Here is a 16,624-nt window from a genome sequence, read left to right on the forward strand (position 1 = left end):
TAGCCAAGACAGGTATTCATTCCCTCTTTTTCTGCAGTTAACAAGGGTAGTCATCACAAGTTACCTCAAAGGGTGAATCTACTCACACGAGACAAGGGATCTCCTATTCACCCACATTTAGCCACACAGAACATGACTTTGTGGGTGATAGGCTTCTGATTCCTTTCAGACACTTTTTCTTGAAGGGTGTTCTTCTAGTCCTGCTTGGAGGCCAGGAAACCTAATACAAGTTGAATCCTACTTGTCCAAATGGAAGAGGTTCTTCACCTAGTGTCTTAATAAGAGACCAGATCCATTTTCACTGGATACTCCCCTAGTCCTTTCTTACTTGTGTGAGCTGCTGAAGGCTGGACTGACCTATTCTTCAATTAAAGTCCAGTTATCAGCCATTTCTGCATGTCTGACCTTGTCTCCCTCCTTAGCTTCTAGACTAGAAGTTAAACATTTCTTAAAAGGTGTCCTCCACATCAGACCTTCCCTGAAACCTTTTCCTCCTCCCTGGGACTTAAATTTTGTTTGGAAAAAAACTGACCCAGACACCCTTTGAGCCTGCTGCCTCATCTTCCTTAAAGTTCTGCACTTGGAAAACTGTGTTACTGTTAGTCATTACTTCTACTAGGCGAGTTTCAGAACTCCAAGCTTTAATGGCTTCATCACCTTTTCTGATTTTTCACAAAGATAGGGCGTCACTTCGTACCAACCCTTCCTTCATGCCTAAAGTGGTTAATTACCTATCTCTCTATTCACTTACCCACTTTTTTTCCCTTCCCCGCAAAATTCCAGGGAAAGGTCCTGCACACTTTGGATGTACACAGACATCTCAGATTCTGTTTGAATAAGACCTGATACATTAGAAAGTCTGAGCAACTGTTTGTTTTCTTTTACCCCAGGGTGATGGGAAAACTTCTCTCCAAACAGACTATTTCATCTTGGACCTCAAGGCAATATATTGTTGCTATGTCTCTCAGGGGAAAACCTTTCCTCTGTTAAGGCCCACTCTACTAGAGCAGTGGCTTCCTCTGAAACCTTCTTTAAAGGCCTGGACACTGCTTCTATCCTGGAAGCAGCTACTTGGTCCTCTGCCCATACATTTACAAAACACTACAAGCTGGATTCTATCTCCAGATCCAGAGCAGGATTTTCCAGGGCAGTTCTGCATGGCTTTATGGAGACTTCTTGTGCTCCTACCCCCCCCCCACTCATGAGCTTTGGTGTTCTCCCTCATATTATGAATACTGCAACATAGGAATAGAAGGACATAGAATAGTTGTGTAAAACCTTACCATAACCATAGTTGTCCTTCTTTTCCATGTTGCAGTACTCTATCCCACCCTCCTCCCCTCCTTGGGTCATGCTCTTCTTTGGATATTACCTAATTGCCTCTTATCCTTGGACTGGACTGGGGTATTCAGTTCTGAGGATGGTGCATGCAGATGTCATTTTTATGACCAATGTTGGTGCGTGCAGATGTCATATTTATGACCAATGTTGGGTATTCTGTGTGCAACGTTGCATGTACCTTGAAGTAGCTTAAGGCTTTGGTATACTGGCTGGATGTTTGGGTCACCTAGGTGGGGCTGTTCCTCATATTATGAGTACTGCAACATGTAAGAGAAGGACTTCTATGGTTATGGTAAGACTTTACACAACTATTCTTTCTTTTATTTAAAATAAAAATGTAAATCCCATCTCTGTGCTTCTTTTAGTGGCATTTCCTGTTAAGTTCAAAAGTTTAACCGCTCTTAGCTTTCTAAATGAAAGAGGAACTCCCAGCATACCCACTTGAGTTTGTTGTACTTGATTGTCTAGCAAAAATAAATACATTTTATTTTTATTTATTTATTTGAATTTTGTTAACCGGGTTAGTCCACTGGGATGGTGGCTCATTTTCAGTGGAGACGCAAAGAGAAAAGTTCCACAACGAAAAACAGCAACAGAGCTTACATAACAAGTAATGTGAATTTGTTTGCATAACTATGTGCATTCATGCCATGAATGAATATGGGTATGATGCAAATATGCAATCATGTGATACTGGAGAAAAAAGTTAACGATGCATAATATTCAGCATAAACAAAACCTAGAAAGTAGAAGAGGTTGAGCCCTGTAGTAAAAATGACGATTTACCACTAGGGCATCACAGAAAAAATCTCATGTACATCTTTAATCACTAAACCGATTTGTTAGAGAGGGAGAAATAGGAGTAATAAAAAGAAGGGAAGAAAGTAGACGAGTGGGGAGGAGAGTTTAGGGAGTCAAGAGAGGGAAGAAAAGCAGAGTATGAGAGGGAGGGAGAGGGGGGAGTATAGCTAACTATAGATTTCAACTATTTTAGGTATCTGGCTAAAAACGATAAATTTAAAGGATATATTTGGTTTTCCCAGAAAACCATGTATTCCTTCTATTCCTAAGGTATAAGAGTTAGCATATTTTTTGTGCAGGAGTATTTGTACATGCAGCCCTCTTACTCAGAGGAACACATCCCCTGCATATGTACTGGTGTGGACTTTCATTTTGGTTATGCAAATTTTTCAAATGCTGTTTTAAATTTCAGTATGTACAATGTAGTGTTCCTACTGTACATTTAAATGTGTAATATCTGCATACTTGGTGGTGATAGTGTATCACATAACCACTTCTTGGCTAGGTGCGTGCCCTGCAGTTTACTCCTGGATTACTCAGATTCACTGGGCTTCATGGAGATGTAGAAATATCCATAAAGTTTGTATATTGATTGTCGGTTTTAACCTCAGTATTCATCCATTTTATCCTTATTAATGTGTTTTCTGGCCCAGATTTGGTAACGTGTTTTAATAATATAGAGACTTCTCCATCCCTTGCAATGCCTGCTTTGTGACTGAAACTATATTTCATAACCTATAGAGCTGTCCTTGATCCATATTTCTGTGACAGTTCAGGACTGTCCATTTTGTTTTTATTTCTTACCTTCCTTAATGCCACATTCCTCTTTTTTATCCATGTTTGAATGGATTATTTTGGCAACTGAAACATGCCGTCTTCTTTGATAGACCTGGCAATGTCAATGTCACTGCTTTCATAATTATGTTTGAAAAATACAATAACATTTGGTTGGCATGGTAGTACCGTTCCATGAAATTTCTAGTTCTGCATCAGGATGCTGTCTCTTTGTACATTTTCTTTGCACACACTGGCCAAAACTTAATGCCAGAATGGCTGTAGAATGGATATCACTTTCAGAGCCTATGTTGCAACTTTAGTACATCATTATCAAACTTAGTAAATTGTGGCATGCTCCTTCACAGACCTTATTTCTGGTACCAGTGACTTTAAATATGACAATACCAGGAAATGAAATGAACTGGAACTGCATAGTGTCCTGTTGAAGAAAATGAGTCAGAAAGTCTTCACTTAAGATGTTGGGTGGTTCTATTGTTTAGTACTTAGTTGCTGCCTTTCACCACCAGAGCATAACTCCCAACTTGTTAAACAAGTGGAAATGAAGGCAAACGTGTAATCCCTGACAAAGGGACACTTTTCAAATCTCTAAATATCTAGACTATTTACTTAGAATGTTAACAGGAGTTGTATTAAAATACATCTCCAAGAAACAAGTCTTTCACTATAATGCCTGTTTTCTGTAATTTTCACTTTTCTAAACAAAATCAGATTTTTTTGGAGGGACAGAACAAACATTTGAGCAAAAAAAATGAATAAATAAATTAATCAGAGATGTTCATGAAAATCAGAGATAGTTGATAGCTGTACTCCAGAGTCTTGGATTTAATTCTGATCCTCAGATATTGTTTCTAGAAAGTCTGTAAGGTCTGTCTTTGCCAGTGCTGTCCCCCCTAACCATACACACGCATTTTATCCCTCTGTGCCTATCAAAGGTATGCATATTAATTGGCTACCTTAATAGAAAAATAATCACTATGTTTTGAAGAGTTAAACTTCTCTCTCTTTGTCTTCAGTTAAAGCACGCATTTGGCTTATTAGGTGTAATACTTGTTAATAAATAAATTAAACAGTTAAGCACATGAAAAACTATTCATCCTTAATTCCTGACATATGTCGAGCTAAAGTCCTTTAGTAAATGTTGAGATTAAATAGATAATGTAAACCTTGACTATCCAGACACCATAGCATCATATTCTGCATTAGATTTAACAGATGTGGCTGTTTAAAAGTAATGAGTAACGTCATTAATCAGGCACAGCTGTATGGGAATCAAATTAGGAAGTGCCTAATTTAGGCACCACTGGAGAGGAAAAGGAAGGAGCAAGGAATTGTGTGTTTAAACAAATCCACAGCTACTTGACATTTTGGTCACTGTAAATTAATTAAAATGATAGATCTTTGGGACCTCCTTTAGGCAGCTAAAATGTGATTAAAAGTTAATGTGTTTTATGCCTAAGTAGGTCACATCAGAGTGTTTGGAATTGGGAACAGGGCTCCATTACCCTGATGTATGAGAGAGTGTCTGAGGCATGCACAGTGACTGACTTAATTCTACTTGGCTATCATTATATCTGAAGTAAGTGGAATGTAGCTGTCATATGTTTGCTTCTCCTATCAAATACTGTTTTTCCTGATTTCTACATTTTTTTTTTTAATTTCTGTAGCTTTCCTCTACAGGCCTCTGCTGAGAAAGGGGGGTCTTTCTTGACCCGTTCGGACAATTCCAGTAAACAAACACAGTAAATGAACATAGTAAATAAAATAAAACTGAAAAGCTTGTGATCTTTTTCTGCAGTATTTATTGTTACATCTGAGCCTAGGTCTTTGTAATGTTACGTTTCAGCAGTCAGTGAGAAGTTATGTTCATGCCAAAGCATATGTAGGTTTCTGTGCAGCAGTCTTGGTTGCATTTCTGGTGATTTCAGCAAAGTGTTTAGTGTGTGGATAAGTGAACATTGCATCAAAGGAACATTATTTCTTTGGATACTTTAATATGATTGCAGACTTGTTAAGTAAAGTAAAGTATCTGTAAAAATAAAAAAAATAAAAAGTAACGTCAGTGTGTTGCTTTAAATTCTCCTTTTTGTGGCATATTATTTATAGTTCATTTCTTTTAGTTTCATTCTTCTGATACCTACTGGCATTTTTTTTTTGAGTTTTATACAAAGTACTTAATTCTAACCATTTGATAATGAGTGGCACAGATGCAGACCTAATTATGAGACTGTGCAGATTGTATGCAGTTGCAGTGAGAGATCACCAGATACAGTTCTCCAAGATGTGCCTTTGCACATGTAACTCAGACCTTCTCCTCTGCATACAAGTGGCCTCTGTTGCACTTGGCATAGGAGTTGCAGCATTAGGTAGGCCTCCTGTGGCTGCAGTGTATGCATTACAGAGAAGAAAGGTCATAAACTTCTCTGTCTGTGCAAAAAATTGCTGAAACTAGATCAGCTTTTTACAATTGATTTAATTAATAGAAGGCTAGCTCCCAACAAAAGTTAATTGACTAGGCTGAAAAAAAAATTTCCTCTAATACCTTTTCCCAAAACATCTGGTCACACTGATCAGTGTGAAGAAAATATAACATTTTTCTACTAGTCTTATGCTTATATTCTACTTATCTAATCACCCCAAAAAACAAAAATCATAAGTTACATTGTAATTTAATTATTTCAACGGATGGCTCCGTCTTGGCATTTTGTAGTTGTTTATTAATCGTCCTCTGGATCAACAATCTAGTACTAACCTATGTACAAATGTGCTATGATTTGTCTACTAGTAAGGGACTCAGCTGCAGTAACTCTCATCACTACCTTAATCTTTAACAAATATTTGCAGCATAATACATTCCTCTGTCCTTTGCACTGTTGACCCTTATCAGTGGATTTGGTCATACATTCCTGTAACACTGGTTGAGTCCACCTTTGGGAGTGTGAAAAAATATGATCTATTCAGAGGCACCTGTTGGTCAGAATCAGTGGAAAATATGCTGCTGGTGGGGAAGCTACCGCATCACATTTCCAGAATGTTTTAATTTGCAATAGAAGTAATCAAAGAGGAAAAAGGCCCATTGTGTGCTAAAGGAAAATACATTTCCTTTTACTGTGTCATTCAGATATGGTTGGAGATGTGCTAGTTTTTGCCACAGATTATGTGGGTTAAATATGTGGTTTATTGGGGGTGTAGGGGTTAGGAGGCCACGTCCTGTTTTGCTGTGCTTATTGAGTTGCACACAACTGTATATGCAGTAAGGTATCAAACTGTGTGTATTTCATCCCTTCCACGTGCATTTACACGTGTATGTTTGTAAATGCTTGAGCATTGCTTAATGGAGTTGTGCTTTCTGGCACTGAGCACTAATGCGGAGGATTATTTATAGTGTAGACTTATTCTACTCCTTTCTTGAATGGTTCATTTTTGCCATTGACCTCACTTCCCTCACAATTCCACCAGTTACTGCCTCGTGATACAGTTACTAACTTATCTTGCTGCTGAAGGGCATGATATTTACTGCTTCCTGCAGATTTTATTTACTGTACCTTAATAACAAGTGAAAAGTTTTATCTTTTAAATATGTTTTGTCTTTCATCATCCTGCTCGGTCTTCTTTGGAAAACTTCTGAGTTTGTATAATGGAAGTGAAGGCAAAAACAGCAGTGTGATCGAAAGCACAGAGTTACTAGTTTATATTTATCAAAGGAAAGATCTAAATATTAATTCATGTGATATCATTTGAAAATATAACCACTACAGTTATGGTACAGAAAGCATTAGAGGCTTCTTTCTCAAGAATTCAAAAAAGTCAGTCTTGAAACAGTGACCTGCTAATGCTAACAAAATAAATACATAAAACAAACTCTTTTATTTCATGGAACAAAAAAATCAGTATAATTGCCTTTGTGCATTATAAAGCATGTCTTCAGTCTACACCCAGAAACCAGCCAGCTTCTTTAATAATCTTATAATTGAACTGTGTAATTACTAATTAATAATGAGTCAGCAGTAAACACTTTAATGATCAAGGCTGTAACAAGAGTTTAATGCCTCCACATTTATTTAGTCTTAACAGCCTTCATGTTTCCAATATTCCTTTAATTCTAGCATAGTATTTAATCCACCCCATAGTGGCAGGTATTATATCATTAACCTATTATATAGCCCCGCTCCATACTGCTTTTATTGTCTGACATTGTTTGTACACCACTTCACATTCCGCCCACCTAAGAATATTGTCTATTTCTTTTTCTCCACATCTCTAGCAATAGACATTTCCACTAGCCCTCCTCATGTGATATCTTTGTTATTCTGTACTGCTTGTGCAAGTCTCATTTGTTGATCTCTCACTGGCCCCAGTACTTTCAGAAACTTAAAAATCTCCCATTCCTTACCAGAATAACTTTTTTGAGATAGATGCATGTTTCTTATTCTGGCATAGGTACTATGTTGTTATTTAGACGACTTTCTTCTACAAAATCAATATTCACATTTACATGTGAAGCTCTCAAAGCTTCTTTTTCTTTCAGGGGAATGCTATAAGAATTGTAGTCACAATCCACACCAGACAGAACTCCGGTGTCCTTTTTTGCCAGTGTTTTCAAAAGCAGCCACTGCAAAAGATATGGGGTCACCATTAGAATTTGTGGGTCCAGTTTGGACCATTTTGATGGGTCCCCTCAGCAGCCCCCCCAAGATAACACATAAACCCTCCCTCCACCTGCTGACTTCCTGGATTTAAGACTATTTCAGATTAGTTCTCAGGAATATATGTTAATAGTAAGTATTAAAAATAAAACAGTGTTTTATTTATTAGCTTGTATTTTGCCATAAGACATGTTAAAACACATTGGACTCCTGGATTACCTCCATAGCCAACATTCTTGTAGTTTCTCTCTCAAGGTCTGCTTTATTCATTCACTCTTGCTTTCTTCGTTGCTTTTTTTTTTAAACTTGTCTCGCTATGTTAAATGGGTTTAACATAGCGAGACAGCTTTAAAATAAGCAACAGAGATCTCCGTTGCTTATTTTAAAGCTGTCTCGCTGTGTTAAACCCATTTAACATAGAGAGACAGTTTGTAAAAAGCAACGGAGATCTTGCTTTCTCCGTTGCTTTTTTCAAAACTGTCTCGCTATGTTAAATGGGTTTAACATACCGAGACAGCTTTAAAAAAAGCAACAGAGATTTTCTGTTGCTTTTTTTAAAGCTGTCTCACTATGTTAAACCCATTTAACATAGCGAAACAGTAAAAAGCAATGGTGATCTTGCTTTCTCCGCTGCTTTTGCCCACAGCTCTGATGTACTGTGTAGGCATACGCATGCGCAGTACATCAGAACTGCCGCAAAATACCAGACAGTCTGCTGCGGAAGGGCAGCAAGGAGGCATTATACAATGCCATTATTTAAGAAAAGTAATTTTTTTTTTTTCTTAAATAATGTCATTGTATAATAGCAATAACCCACTTCTGGGTGTGGGTAATGCTGGATTTAGCCACGGTTGGCTTTGTTTGGCTACTCAGGCTTTGCCCTCGTGACCAAACCACACCAACCATGGGTAAATCCAGCATTACCCACACCCAGGCGTGGGTTATTGCTATAATAACATCTCCCACTTTCCATCAAGTATGAAATAAAAACAATTAACATGACTAGTTTCATCTCAGCACTAAAAGGTTCTGACTGGAAACCTATCAAATGTCTAGGTTTGAAAAAAAACATTAATTACTTCAATACAACTTTCTTAAGCAGTCTAAACTTCAATGTTCCACCTAGAACCATCAGAATCAAATCAAACTTTGCTCCATGACTGGGCAAAACCTAGATCCTTGGTTCATGCAAGAGACAAAGCTTAGTCCATTTGGCATAAAACAGGTTCCCATAACTCAAAACAGGAATACCTAGAATTAAGATCAAAGCAAAGAAAATGATAGACAGACAAAACTAACTACTACCATGATATTCAAATAAAACATCAGAGTAATCCTGAAATATTTTGGTCTGCAATTAATAACATCCTCCAGCCAGGAAAAACTGGACCCCACACATAACTGCATAACCATAGCCACTCAATTCAACCAGTACTTTACTGAATCCATTTTAAAACTTGCAAATGTCCAATGCTGAACCAGATATTCCTATAAATCAAAATGGCTTCACCCTGCAACCTGTCTCTGTGAACATGATATAAAAGCTACTGAATAAACTAAAACCCACATCTCTAGCTGCCGAACACCTCCCAGCAGAATTTCTAAAAATTGCCACTGAAGTAATAGCATACCCAGTAGCAATCCTCATCAATCGATCCATTTGTTAAAAACTAGTTCCCAGCATCTGGAAAATTTCACAAATAATACTATCACATAAAGGTGGCATCTCCAGGGAGCTAATAAACTACCACCCTATTGCTATCCTGTCTCCCGTGTCCAAATTACTTAAAAGGTGTGTACACACTCAAGTTATGGAGTACCTTCATACTCATAGTCTGCTCTCACACTCCGCATGGATTTAGGCCTTTTCTTAGCACAGCCACTGCTCTCATGCCCTTTACTCACACAGTGAATGAGTACAGGAATAATGGTAAATTTGCTTCTGCCATCTTTCTAAAACTTTCGATGTGGTGAACCACAACAAACTCATTACTGTTTCTGAACTGAATCTTAGTCAAGCTACTATTGCAAGGTTTCAAAGTTACCTAACTGGGAGACAGCAGGCAGTTAAATGGCATCAGGAACTGTCTTCTGTTCTCCCAGTGACCCTAGGGATCCCACAAGGCTCTATTCTTGGACCTCTACTATTCTCTATATTCACTAACAACTTCCACACATCTACATTGCACTCAGCAGTCATCCAATACCAGATGACTCCACACTAATATGTGCATCATCTTCCCGCCAAGTATTACAACTACATACTCAGGCCTCCTTTATCTCTGCAGAGAGGTGGCTCACCACCTCTCAACTAATACTAAACCATAATAAAGCAAAACTAATTATTTTCCAGCCCACTCGACACACATCTGCAAACACCACCTTTAACATAATTTCCCACAACAACGCTATTGTATCTTCTGTCACACATAGCAAACTTCTAGGCACAGAGATTATCACAATGTGACATTCAGTGTCCACATTTCGCATACAATAAAAAAGTCCATAAAAAATTAGGAAGACTGTACAAAAATAAACAGTTCCTAACGGATACCACTAGAGCCACTATAGCATGTACCCATCTCATTTCCACACTCCTATATGCCTCCCCAGTTTTTACCAATCTTAAACATTTTGATATAAAAAAATAGCTAGATGCTATAATAATATTGCCAAATTCACTACCAATAGCTCATACAAAGCACATCACTGCACTTCCCTTAAAAACGCAATTGGCTTGAATTTCCACACCTACTTATCTACAATCAACTCCTACTTGCACACAAAATCCTTCACCTCTCCAAAAAACCTGGGCTTACAACACTTACTAATACCATATACTAGTTTGAGGAGCCTACGCTCCAATAATAAGTTTCTTCTCAATGTAACCAAACCTGACAGTGCTGCTGGTACCTCTCTATACTCTCATGCAATAGTTAAACAATGGAATAAACTACCCCCCTGCCATCTCATCCACTGCTTCTGTATAAGACTTTCAAAAATTCTCTTAAAAAACATCTGTTAAACACATGGCTCTGCAACTATGACTGTCCGGGCTAGCACTATTCTACTCTCTCCATTCTTCAGACTCTGGACTTAATGTTACCTCCACTTCCACACTGTTCCCCACTCCTCCTCCTCTATAAATCTAATACCACTGCCCCCACTTTTCTTATTATTCCTACCCATATCTTACACTCTTCATTAAATGTGTATAGTACTCATCAGCTGAATTATAAATGCATGTACCATACATGATATATACCTATGTAGTAATCTGTCTCACAAGAACATATATTGTAACTGTAGTTGTATTTGTTTAGCTTCCTGTAATTTGAGATTTGGCTGTATTGTATTGTATATTGTTAGATGTTGTAGAGCTTTTCTCCCAGGCCTCTGCTGAAAAAGGACCCGTGTCCAGTCAGACTTTTCCGGTAAACAAATGTAAAATACAATAAATAAATAAATACAAACTCCCAGTATGCATTCATAGGTCATACTACTCCTTTATTCCTTTAAGTGCTTTCAGTCATATTCTGGCACTTGCTCTGAATGGTTGGAGTTCCTTACTAAGTTAGTTCTCAGACGTTGTTATAGTCAGTCTGTTTGTACAAAACCACATAGAACCGTTGAACTTCCTCAGAATGCTCAGGAATAATAACAATGATTAGTAGTAATAGCAGTTATCTCAGGCCTTTCCTTGAAAATGGCATTACTGACTCACCACCCAACTTATAATTGTTTCTTAAAGTTTGTTTTTATTTATTTAGTTGCTAAAATGGTTAAATGGACTAACACATACAGAACTTTTCCAGTCATATCCCAGGTAACAAGGCCAACAGTAAGGATGACATGCAGGGTTAATTTAGAGTAGTGACTAAGCAGTATGCCTTGAGGAAACAACGTGGATGCAGGAAGAGCATACAAAACCCCATGGTTTATTCAGCTATTTAAAACACACTTCTCCCCAAAACTCCAAAAAGCCCACACCAGCCATTCTGTAGCTTTAACTTTCTGGTTGCCCTCCTGTTTTATATATGACTCTGAAGCTTTGATATCTGTGCAGTACATGTATAAGAGGTATTTCTGTTAGTGTTCTTTTACTTAATGCCAGGTGATCATTATTCTGTCCAGTGTAGTCTCACACACGCATCTCATATTTCACTTCTCTAGGATTATGCTACTCCTGTCTATGACTACAAGCATTTATGCACAATGCTATAAAACTGCTAATGTTCTTTCACATGTCTTAGGGATCAGAAGTTACCTCATATCACAATATCTGTTTTTTTTTTTTTTTTATACTTACTAGTGTTTATTTTTATACTTTCTGAGACTGACTATTCTACAGTTACTTCTCGTAATTGTATTCATTAGTAACCAATAAAAAACTCCATATCAGCAAGAGAAGCAAAATAAAACACAATACCTCTCTATCAGTCTCAGATTAAGCTTGGTGTAATTATCTTACAGTACTGTAACTGGAGCAGTACATGAAAGCAGATGGTTTGTCTGGTCAGCCTTGGGTTGAAAATAGCAACTGACTACTATGGGAGTCTGAACAGCGAACACAGTCAGCCATACAAGTGAAGTGAAACTGCAGCTACTAATAGTATGCTAAACTGAGGTCCTGTCTGCTTGACCTGGTTGTAGCTCAGGAGAATGTAAAAGATCCCACTGCACCTATCAGAAAGAGTATGGGAAGTTTTCCTGATGTCCTGGCCAAATTTCCCCCTATTAGTATAAATAACACTTTGGGTCTCCTTTGAAAAGAAGCCACTAGCCTACTTGGACTAACCTGGTTAACCAAAGGTTAAAAAAAAATAGTAACAGGAAATGTTATCCATTCCACTAACAATCTGCAGCTACTACAGAAGCAATTCTGCCAGAAGGAAGATGCCTTGCACTTTGCTGTGGCGTCTCTTAGGTAAATCTGTAGCCTGCATAAGGCAGAATGTCCCTGTTGTAGCCTAGTGTAGAGCCCTCTGAGAGATTTAGGTAATGTAAGAGCTGTGAAGGTCACAGAAATCAAGACTTAGGTTTAGGGGATCACCAGGCTGAACAGTCATGATCATCCTCTTCTTTAGATGTAAAATATCTGCACAATTTTACATAATTATGATGCAAATAGTGAAATTTCAAGATATGCTACATCAGGGATGTCTGTCGATTATTATGAGCATTATTTTCTTTCATTTCCTTTGAAACTTATATGAGCATCGTACTTACAAGCAGAGCCTGGATATATCCGAGTAAAATAGTTTTGTATGCTTACAGTAACACTGGTCTTGATGGTTGTGTCTTGCAGCATATCTGATGTTACAACCTCTTCTCATTCAGGGTGACTTCAGTGTATTCCAAGAACTAGGCTGTTTCCAGGCAGTTGAAGAGGCTTCTTTGAAGTCAATTACAGGACGTCATATGAAGAGCACATGTTAGTGTCACCCCTTAAGCACGACCTAACACAAGTGAAATTGTGACGTTGGTAGAGATGGTATTGGTGAAGGACGCCTGCAAAACATCTAACCAATCACTGATTCTCCTAACAAGGAAGATCTTATCATATAGCCCTATTGCAAGATAGGAGGCCAGGTTATTATGATGAGTACTTCACAATTATTCTTCAGTGACTGTAGAGATGAGCAGAACAGAGCAATCAGAGGTAGTAAGAATAATAGAGATGGAGGGTGAAATAACTGCATCTAATGCTGAGTGAATCAAAAACAGTGACCATAATTAAAACACAAGTAAATGCTATACTTAAATTGTCTGTCCTTTATTTCTGGGGAAAAAAGAGAAGCTAGCAAATGACCTGCTGTGTAATGAAAAATAGAATTTCATAGAAAAAGATATAATTGTAACATTACACTTGATCATAGTATGAATACTCATAAGTGCATTTTACTGACCTTTATTTTCTTGTGTTTTTCTGTAACTTTCCAGGATTGCCAGTGGATTTGGTGGTGCTCTATTTGTTTATTTCAACAGAAAGATTGTCCAGTTCATGAGGAAACAAAAAGCCATTAACAAGTTCCTCATGAAAAAGTAAGTCACCCATCTTTGTAAAATGTTTCATTATTAAAGGATATTTGAAAATTAGTATTTTTGAAGATAGAATCACATCATACCTGAAGGAAGACTGGAGACATAGGCTAAAGTTAAATTTAAACAAAAGCTTTAGACGGTGTATGTTAACAGAATAATCTTCTGAGTGGCTCAGAAGGAAGGATTGTATGTGATCCTCTGAAGTCCCAAGCTATTTATTGAATATTCTGGTTTGAAGCAGTAAATGAGGAAAGACCTTCATAAAAGTTTGTTTATTTATTCGTTCATGCATGCATATGGGCAGTTGAGGTCAACTACAGGGGCCCTTTTTGGTGTACAAATGAGTGAAAACTGCATGACTGTGCAGTAATTGAAAATGACATCATCAGTAAAATGGTTTGGAAGGACATGTGTATCTCACAGAGGATACTGCTGTTCTGGAACAGACCCCCACCAACATAAAATTATCCCAGTCCATATTCAAGAATAACTAGGATCTTTGGCTGGAAACTGAAATGTACCCCAGGACTGCCCTAATACTACTAAAGGACAGAGGCAGCTACTAAATGCTTTATCCCATGCACTGGTCCCCTCACATTATCTATGGTGTGATCCCAGCTATTCTTATTAAGGGTAATATATAATTATCAACTGTGGGATATGTAAGGCCAGTCTCTGACCAAATGGCATAGGTTAAATTGAGCACAGAAAGGGAAACTGGCTGGGTTTGAATGGCCTTGAAATTGAGCTAGTGTAGTGCTTACCTATGAACATATGTAAAGTGAATGGACATTAAAAAGAGAGATTATTAGCTAATGAAAATGAATTATAGAGAAATGAGGTAGTCCCAGCTGTTAGAGTAATTGTATGTGGTTTCTTTTTTATGGGAAAGGACTTGTTAAGAACAATTAATTTCTTTCTTGACCCAGGTGATGCTTTTTAAGTGATTTTCACATTGACCTTTATTATCAAATTAGAGACTTGCAATACAAGTCAGGTCCACAACATTTTTGTTATGTACTTTGATCCATCAGCCCTTGGGCTACACTACCAATTATGTGTTGGAATTGGGACTTCTGAAGAGGTACTGGAATTGACTGAATGAGCTTTGGGAATATTTTCATAGCAAATGGGTATTGAACAAGAATTCTGTAATGATATGGTGCTGAAATGGCACCTTAGACTGATACTAAATGGAGATGACTTTACTATCAAGAAACTTTTCAATAATGACTGGTGTTTAGAAAAGTCTGCGCATCTTTGCTAGATGTAATTGCAATTAAGTGCAACCAAAAATAAATGGCAAAGATACGCACACACACATATATATATATATATATATATATATATATATATATATATATATATATATATATATATATTGCTAAACAAATAAAAGTGGCCCAATGCATGCTGTTTATAGTTAGCCTCAAGCCTTGCTGAACCATCCAGTAGTCATTCGGGGATGTGTGTTACTGAGTTGTCCACCCAGCTAAAAATTAGTATCCAAAGATTTTTAGCATGTATTGCTTGCAAAACAGTATTGTGTAGTTTGTAGAGCTGATTTTTGCCTTTACTGCTGTGTCTTTACTGAATAGGATGGCTTGCCCACCCACACACTTTCTGTTCAGCTACCTGCCCTTCCAGCCTAGTGTTCCTGTCATGTCAAGGTTGTGGGAGGGTAAGGGAGGGAGAGATGGAATGTTTAGCAACAGAGGCCTGTGTTAAGCTACAGTGTGGCAATACAAGACAGCGAGGAACCCCCTGCTAAAACATTGAGAAAATGTGCTTTGATTTTGTCAGATTTTTCAGTGGTTTTATATCTGGTTAGATCGTCACATTTTTCAATGTTTTTGCAGAGGAGCAACCCCACTGCACCACACATGTGGGGGCTATGGTCCTCACACCCCCTGTTAGCTCTGAAGTCACAGAATAGTGGGAAGAGGTCACCAACCCCTAGTACAAGTTCAAATTTGACAGTATTTTTTCAGTTTAGATATTTTTCTGGTGAACATTTTACTGTCAATCTTATGCACCACTATAGCTAATAGTTAATGTTAACTTTTTTGAACAAAGCAGATCTCCATCAGACATATACTACCAAATGCTTTAGTATTGTTTACATTTTTGAACAAAACAGTTCTCCTTCAGATACAAGTGTGATGGAGAGCTGTTTTGAGCAAAAGCGTTAACATAAACATTTAATGTTATAGTGGTGAAATGCAGTCCGTTTGTGAAATTAGTAAATTGTTGTCTTTACTTTGATCTCCATGTTTTCAATGTACCCCAAATCAGTGCAGGTATCACATAGCCTACTCAAAATGCTGCTAATGTCTCTTTTGCCTGTACCTGCCTATGTTTTCTTGTAATGGTAAAGTATGCAAATGGCTTTTTTTTCCCCAAGGTTTCTGACATTGCTCACAGCATTATCGGTTCACTAGTACTTCCTTTATCTTCCTTCATTGCATTCAGTTGTCTTAGCTGCTGTTAGTATCTTCATACTTCATCCACACTTTCATTAATTACAGTTTTCTTGTTCTACTCATTGTTTATAGTTGAGATGAATGAACTGCTGCGTTTATGAATACTTGCATACAGAGTCCATCTCATAAGTCCTGTGATTTTCCCGTATTGTTCACAAGCCATTTATTTTCCCGTAAAACTAATTGGACAGCACAAATTGTTTAGCTATTTGTACATTACTTGCATGCTGTGTATCATATAAAATACTTATTTTAATGCTCAGAATGTACTGGATTTGTTACTAAAGGAATGTTTAAATACATCTAGTTTATGTCTCAAATGAATCTTTCTTGGACTCTTGAAATAGATTATACATATTCTGAATCACTGTGCTTTTTGCATATTGTTTCAGATGTACAATGCAAAACATATTTGAACTATAGCGCTTTAAATATATATATATAAAGTACATGCTTTATAAAGATATGCTTTCCAAATGTATTTAGTTGTTTCTTAGTCACTCTTTAATTTTG

At 37.4% G+C, this 16,624-nt stretch overlaps 1 protein-coding gene across 1 annotated transcript in view; it reads left to right on the forward strand.

Annotated features, from left to right (window-relative positions):
* CLCN2 (chloride voltage-gated channel 2) overlaps positions 1-16,624 on the forward strand; it is a 2,181,634-nt gene that overhangs the window by 668,810 nt on the left and 1,496,200 nt on the right. The window contains 1 exon segment of the mRNA XM_044070805.1: positions 13,527-13,628. Within this exon segment, the coding sequence (XP_043926740.1) occupies positions 13,527-13,628 (102 nt within the window).

This window comes from Protopterus annectens, chromosome 4.part1 (genome assembly GCF_019279795.1).
Source record: "Protopterus annectens isolate FY-2018-M chromosome 4.part1, PAN1.0, whole genome shotgun sequence".
In the NCBI taxonomy this organism is placed as follows: Eukaryota; Metazoa; Chordata; order Ceratodontiformes; family Protopteridae; genus Protopterus; species Protopterus annectens.